This window comes from Lissotriton helveticus, chromosome 12 (genome assembly GCF_964261635.1).
Source record: "Lissotriton helveticus chromosome 12, aLisHel1.1, whole genome shotgun sequence".
Classification (NCBI taxonomy): Eukaryota; Metazoa; Chordata; class Amphibia; order Caudata; family Salamandridae; genus Lissotriton; species Lissotriton helveticus.
The window spans coordinates 899,422,599-899,430,157 of record NC_136073.1 but is presented as its reverse complement, the minus strand read 5'-3'; the positions used below and the strand labels follow the sequence as shown (position 1 = coordinate 899,430,157).

The 7,559-nt window shown below is 51.8% G+C and overlaps 1 protein-coding gene across 1 annotated transcript in view; it reads right to left on the bottom strand.

Annotated features, from left to right (window-relative positions):
- Nucleotides 1-1,608: 1,608 nt before the first annotated feature.
- INCA1 (inhibitor of CDK, cyclin A1 interacting protein 1) overlaps nucleotides 1,609-7,559 on the bottom strand; it is a 241,866-nt gene continuing 235,915 nt past the window's right edge. Inside the window, exon 7 of the mRNA XM_078669807.1 lies at nucleotides 1,609-2,137. Coding sequence (XP_078525933.1) covers nucleotides 1,970-2,137 — 168 coding nt within the window. The 3' untranslated portion in view covers nucleotides 1,609-1,969. The remainder of the gene's footprint in view (nucleotides 2,138-7,559) is intronic.

The following is a 7,559-nucleotide window of genomic DNA, read 5'->3' as shown; positions in this document are numbered from 1 at the left end:
CCACCTACCCCTTCTCCGTGTTCCTTCTTTCATCTTCCACCTCCCCCTTCTCCGTGTTGCTTCTTTCATCTTCCACCTCCCCCTTCTCCGTGTTCCTTCTTTCATCTTCCACCTCCCCCTTCTCCGTGTTGCTTCTTTCATCTTCCACCTCCCCCTTCTCCGTGTTGCTTCTTTCATCTTCCACCTACCCCTTCTCCGTGTTCCTTCTTTCATCTTCCACCTCCCCCTTCTCCGTGTTGCTTCTTTCATCTTCCACCTCCCCCTTCTCCGTGTTGCTTCTTTCATCTTCCACCTCCCCCTTCTCCGTGTTGCTTCTTTCATCTTCCACCTCCCCCTTCTCCGTGTTGCTTCTTTCATCTTCCACCTCCCCCTTCTCCGTGTTGCTTCTTTCATCTTCCACCTCCCCCTTCTCCGTGTTCCTTCTTTCATCTTCCACCTCCCCCTTCTCCGTGTTGCTTCTTTCATCTTCCACCTCCCCCTTCTCCGTGTTGCTTCTTTCATCTTCCACCTCCCCCTTCTCCGTGTTGCTTCTTTCATCTTCCACCTACCCCTTCTCCGTGTTCCTTCTTTCATCTTCCACCTCCCCCTTCTCCGTGTTGCTTCTTTCATCTTCCACCTCCCCCTTCTCCGTGTTCCTTCTTTCATCTTCCACCTCCCCCTTCTCCGTGTTGCTTCTTTCATCTTCCACCTCCCCCTTCTCCGTGTTGCTTCTTTCATCTTCCACCTACCCCTTCTCCGTGTTCCTTCTTTCATCTTCCACCTCCCCCTTCTCCGTGTTGCTTCTTTCATCTTCCACCTCCCCCTTCTCCGTGTTGCTTCTTTCATCTTCCACCTCCCCCTTCTCCGTGTTGCTTCTTTCATCTTCCACCTCCCCCTTCTCCGTGTTCCTTCTTTCATCTTCCACCTCCCCCTTCTCCGTGTTGCTTCTTTCATCTTCCACCTCCCCCTTCTCCGTGTTGCTTCTTTCATCTTCCACCTCCCCCTTCTCCGTGTTCCTTCTTTCATCTTCCACCTCCCCCTTCTCCGTGTTGCTTCTTTCATCTTCCACCTCCCCCTTCTCCGTGTTGCTTCTTTCATCTTCCACCTCCCCCTTCTCCGTGTTGCTTCTTTCATCTTCCACCTACCCCTTCTCCGTGTTGCTTCTTTCATCTTCCACCTACCCCTTCTCCGTGTTCCTTCTTTCATCTTCCACCTACCCCTTCTCCGTGTTGCTGGTTCTCCTTCCATCCAATTTTTCTCCATGCTGCTTCTTCCCCTTCCACCCTATTGCCTGTTGCTGCACCCGTTCACCCACCTTTCACCGTCATTGTTGCTTGCCGGCACCCTCAACCCCTTTTCTTGTCCTTGCTTGCCCATTTCCCCACCCCATTTCCCCTGGAAAAAAACGCTGTGGTACGGCGCCAGCGCTGGCCGCATAATAATACTTTTGTTCTAACTTTCCTTTTATCCATGCTAATCAGCCACGCTGCTGTAACACATGGCTAAAAGAAAAAAAAGTCAAAGGAAAATCCCTGGAGAAACTAGTATATTATTGGGCTATCAGTGCCCCATTCATCCAACATACATTATTCAAACAGACCATTCAGTTAAAGTTTCCACACTAGAATGTAACGTTTACAATCTTTTTTTATTTTTAAAAGGAAATAACATGGCTAAAAGACAACGACAAAGCGGATAGCTCTCCCGTAGGTGAGGCCTATTTGCTTTGCCAGTGCTTGTTTTTCTGCCTCATCGTCTGGGTCACAGCTTGATGAGTGCTGGGGGCTCCACTTGCATCCACACGGATCACCAAAGCAGGGGAGTCACTGAAGTGGGGCGCAGGTTCCTTGCATTAAAACGCGGCCGCAGCCTTTATTTCTATTCAGTAACCGAACAGGTACATATAATTTACTGTACAAATAACCCTGGCGGAGGGATGTGAGGTGAGTGTGGCTTGTGCACACCCTGGCGCCCTCTCCCCCCTCGGGGACTATTCTTCGGGCTGGTGCTCAGAGCCCCAAAGCATCTCCCGGGTGAGGCACCCCGGCGGCGCCCCGCTGTGTCTGTCTGCCGTGGCCATGACGTAGGACATCACGGGATGCTCTTCAGGGACCAAGAACGCCTCTTCCACTTCCGGACTCCACCGGGGATACAGGAGCTGGAACGACAAAACACACCACCCTCAGGGACGCAGCGCGAATGAAAGAGAGCAGGAGAACAACAACAAGGCATTGATCTGTGCAAAGGGTTGTGTACACGATGCACCAGCCATGCCGCCTCGGAAGAGACACACTGTCCTGACAGCACACCGAGACAGACGTCAGGAGCAGCACAGCCCGCCCTCGCCTGCCTCGTGGCAGGAAAGGACCAGTGTGGGGTGACCCCAGCGCATCCTCGGAGTTCTTTGTCACTTGGGGGCTGACAAAGGGGCTCAGCCATGAATAAACAGCCTATGTGGCAAGATGGCCAGTCTCAAACATAGGGCTGTGTTTTAAAAAGCTCACCACTACCACTGGTGACGTGGCTCCATGACCTCTCAGTCTCAGCTCCATACATCACTTTATCGAGGCCTCACCTCCTTTGCTCGACTGCCAGGTTTCAACCCTGCTGTGGAGATCCCTGCCGCCCTGCCTCCCGCTGCCAGGAGGGGCGCTGTCGCTCACCAAACATTCTGTGTCCACCCGTGGATCACCATGGACTCCTGCAAGCAAGGTGATGGAAGGAAGGCGGGACTCAATCTCAGCCACTGGCCATCACTCTGGGCCGCATGCCAGACCACTGTTTCTAGACAGAGACCCGCCTTATACAAACCGGAAGCAACCTACACCAGACTGAAGAGCCCCAATCAAGATGAAACCAGTCCTAGGATGCTTGCATTCCGGTTCAGGGAAGGCCTGGCCAGGCAGTTCGGGCTGGACTGTTCCTATTGGAGCAGAGTCTAGACTGATTTACACATGCCTGGGTCTAAACTGAGGTGGAATGGTGGGAGAAAGAGCTATGGCTTGGAATACTCACTTGAGTGATTGCCTGTGGTTAGACATATAGCAAGCATTCCTCCCATCAGTTTTTAGTGTGTTTATGTATCACCCTATGCGGCGAGAGTATGCCCAGATGTGGGTCCTGTGCTAACTGTGCCGCTGGAACCAACCTCATTCTGCCTGATGAGTCCAAATCAGGGTGAAACCGCTCTGGGGTTGCCTGTGTTATGGTTCACAAGGACCTGGCCTGGCAGTTGAGACTGGACTGCTCCTGTTGGAACAGGATCTAACTGTCATATATATGGCTGGGTCCATACTGAGGTGGTAATGTGGGCAAAAGAATATTCAGTTAAAAGGCTACCCGAACGATTGCCAGTGGTTAGGCTTATTGCAAGCTTTCCTCCCATCACCATTTGTGTGTTTGATGTACCGCCCCAAGTGACATGGTCTTGTGCTCACTGTGCCACTGGAACTAAGTTAGACTTGAATGGTGAGTCTCAATATGGGCGAAACCAGCATTGAGTTGCTTCAATTCTGTTTCAGGGAGAACGTGGCTGGGCAGTTCAGGTTGGACCGTTCCTACTGGGACAGGATCAAGACTGATTTGAAAATGGCTGGGTCCAAACAGAGGGGGTATGGTGGGCAAAAGAACAATGGATTCAAATGCTACCTCAAGTGACTGGCACTGGTTCACTAATTTCAAGCATTCCTCCCATCACCTTTAATGCGGCTGGTAAGTTTGGAGCCATTATAGGGGCATGGGCTGGGCAGCGTGGACTGCTGCATCTTACCCCTCACCAAATTTATCAGCAAGACTGTTGTTTTATGAGCCTTCTCTTCTGTTGGTTCAGCTCGATGGCATTGTGAATGTACTCCTGCTCGTGGGGACCAGGTACAGAGGAGATATGCCGCTAGAGGCTTCTAGATATACCGAGCCTCTTAGAGACTACTAGAATTGAGTGTTGTGGAGGGGTGTAGAGAGGAGAGGAGTGTCGTGCAGTGTTGTTGAGTGAAGTCTTGTACATTGTAGTGTCATACAGTGGAGGGTCATACAGAGGAGTGTCGTGAAGTAGAGTAGAGTGGAGTGTCGTGGGGTAGAGTGGAGTGTTATGGTGTGCAGTGGAGTAGAGTGATGTAGAGTGGAGCAAAGTAGTGTAGACTGTAGTGGTGTAAAATGGATTGGTGTAGTATGAAGTGGTATAGAGTGGAGGGACGTATAGTGGAGGGGCATAGAGTGGAGTAGTGTCATAGAGTGGAAAGGCATAGAGTGGGGTGCCATAGAGTGGTGGTTAGGGGTCGTGTAGATTGGAGGTGTGTGCCAGAGTAGAGTGGAGTGATGTAGAGTGGAGTAAAGTGGCATAGGGGGGAGTTGCACAGAATGGAGTAGAGTGGTGGAGACTGGAGTGGCAGTGAGTGGAGCACAGTGGAGTAGAGTGGTGTAGAGTAGAGTAGAGTGGCGTGGAGTAGAGTGACGTAGAGCTGAGTAGAGTTTTGTATCTTAGAATGGAATGTCGTAAAGTGAAAGGGCATTAGGGATGAGGGCGTACAGTGGCGGGGAGAAGAGTGTCATAGAGTGTTGTAGAGTGGAGTGTCATAGAGTGGAGTGTCAAGTCGTGGAGTGGAGTATTGTAAAGTGAAATGTCATAGAGTGGAGTGTCGTACAGTGGGGTGGTGTAGAATGTAGTGGCGTAGTGTAGAGTGCAGTAAAGTGTTGTAGATTGGAGTAGAGTGTAGTGGCCTAGAATTAGGTGGCATAGAGTGGCATGAAGTGGTGTAGAGTGAAGTGTTGCAGAGTGGAGTAAAGTGTTATAGAGTGGATTGGATTGAGTGGAGTGGAGATGAGTGGAGTGGGGTGCAGTGTCATGCAGGTTAGAGTCATAGAGTGCCATGGAGTGTAGGGGTGTAGAGTGGAGGGCTTCAGAGTGAAGGGGCTTAAAGTGGAGTGGAGTAGAGTAGAGTGGAGTAAAGTGTTGCACAGTGGAGGGTCATAGAGTGGAGAAGAATTTCATAGAGTGGAGTGGCATAGAGTGGAATACAGTGTCGCAGAGTGTAGTGGAGTGTAGTAGAGTGGAGTGTCGTAGAGTTCGTGTCGTAGAATAGAGTGGTGTTAAGTGGAGTGGGAAACAGTGGAATAAGATAGATTGCAGTGCCATGCAGTGTTGTAGAGTTGAGTGGTGTAGAGTGGAGTGTCGAAAAGTGGAGTACATTGAGTGGTTGAGCGTAGAGTGGAGTAAAGTGTTGTAGAGTGGAGAGAAGTGCTGTGGAGCATAGTAGAGTGGTGTAGAGTGGAGAAGAGTAGAGTGGCATAGAGTGTTGTCAAGTGTTATAGAGTGGTGTGGCACCTGCGGGACATCATCAACACCTCCTTCGACACCGCTACCTTCCCGGAGAGCTGGAAGCACGCCGAACTCAGCTCTCTACTGAAAAAGCCATCAGCCGACCCCACCGACCTCAAGAACTACCGCCCCATCTCGCTGCTCCCGTTTCCTGCAAAAGTCATCGAGAAGACCGTCAACAAGCAGCTGGCCGCCTTCCTCGAGACGAACGGATCCCTCGACATCTCGCAGTCTGGCTTCCGGGCCAACCACAGCACCGAGACCGCCCTGATCGCAGCCACCGATGACATCCGAGCACTGCTTGACAACGGAGAAACAGCAGCCCTCATCCTCCTAGACCTCTCCGCGGCCTTCGACACTGTCTGCCACCGAACACTAGTGCAGCGACTCAGCAACATCGGAATTCAGGAGAAGGCACTGGAGTGGATCATCTCCTTCCTCGCCGGAAGGACACAGAGAGTCCACCTCCCCCCGGTCAGATCTGAAGCCACCGAAGTCATCTGCAGCTTCCCTCAAGGCTCCTCGCTCAGTCCTACCCTCTTCAACGTCTACATGAGCCCCCTCGCAGACATCGCACGCCAGCACAACCTCAACATCATCTCCTACGCCGACGACACCCAGCTGATTCTCTCCCTCACCAACGACCCCGCCACCGCCAGAGCCAACCTTCACGAAGGGATGAAAGAGGTAGCCGAATGGATGAAGAACAGCCGCCTGAAGCTGAACTCGGACAAGACGGAAGTCCTCATCCTGGGATCCTCACCCTCCGCCTGGGACGACTCCTGGTGGCCCCCCGCCCTAGGCAGCGCACCCAAACCAACAGACCACGCACGCAACCTGGGCTTCATCCTGGACTCCTCCCTCTCCATGACCAGACAAGTCAACGCCGTCGCCTCGTCGTGCTTCAACATCCTGCGCATGCTACGGAAGATCTTCCGGTGGATCCCCACCGAGACCAGGAAGACGGGCACCCAGGCCCTCGTCACCAGCCGTCTGGACTACGGCAACTCCCTCTACGCCGGAACCACCGCCAAACTCCAGAAGAGACTCCAGCGGATCCAGAACGCCTCAGCACGACTCATCCTGGACATCCCCCGTCGCAGCCACATCTCCGGACACCTGAGAGACCTGCACTGGCTCCCGGTCAACAAGAAAATCACCTTCCGACTCCTCACCCACGCACACAAAGCCCTACACAACCAGGGCCCAGGATACCTCAACAGCCGCCTCAACTTCTACGCTCCCAAACGCCAGCTTCGATCGACCAGCCACGCCCTCGCCGCCGTTCCCCGCATCCGAAGAGCCACCACAGGGGGACGGTCCTTCTCCTACCTCGCCGCCAAGACATGGAACTCCCTCCCGAACCACCTCCGCCTGACCCAGGACCACCTCGCCTTCAGGAAGCAACTCAAGACCTGGCTGTTCGAGCAGTAGCGGACCCCCCCCCTCTAGCGCCTTGAGACCCTCTGGGTGAGTAGTGCGCTATATAAATGCATTGATTGATTGATTGGAGTGTCGTAGAGTGAGGTAGAGTGGAGTAGAGTGGTGTTGAGTGGAGCAGAATGGCCTAGAGTTAAGTGGCATGGAGTGGTGTTGAATGGAGTGTCACAGAGTGGCATAGAGTAAAGAGGAGTGTCAGAGTGGGGTGGCGTAGAGTGGAGTAGAGTGAGGTGGAGTGGAGCAGAGTGTCATAGAGTGAAGTGATGTAGAGTAGAGGAGCATAGAGTTGGATTTTGTAGAGTGGAATAGCGTAGAGTGAAGTAAAGAGTCATAGAGTGGATTTGCGTAGAGTAGAGTGACATGGAGTGTAGTGGACTAGAGTGGAGTAGAGTGCAGCGTAGAGTGTCGCAGAATGGAGCAGCGTGGAGTGGCGTATAGTGGAGTATGCATCGTGTGGTAGTGCACGCCCATTACAAATTAGCAATTGAAATGACCATTACATTTGCACAATATACAGTTTTACTGATAAAACTATACAACCCACAAATGGCATCACCTAGTGTATTGATTTGTTTTGATCGTATTAAAATATTCGTTTCCAGCACACTTCAGAATTACAAAAAAGTGCTTAATTTGTGCTTTCCTAATTCTTATACATTCAGAAATATTTGCACAGTTCATTTACAGACATTTACATTTTGTTGTGTGCTGGAAAAACAGCCTTTTCTGTCACAACCCCTGATTGTCAGACAAATCCTTTCACTTCGAATTCAGAGGAAAAAAAATAAAAATCAAGCTCCCTCGGAAGGGAAGTCAGAACCTGACA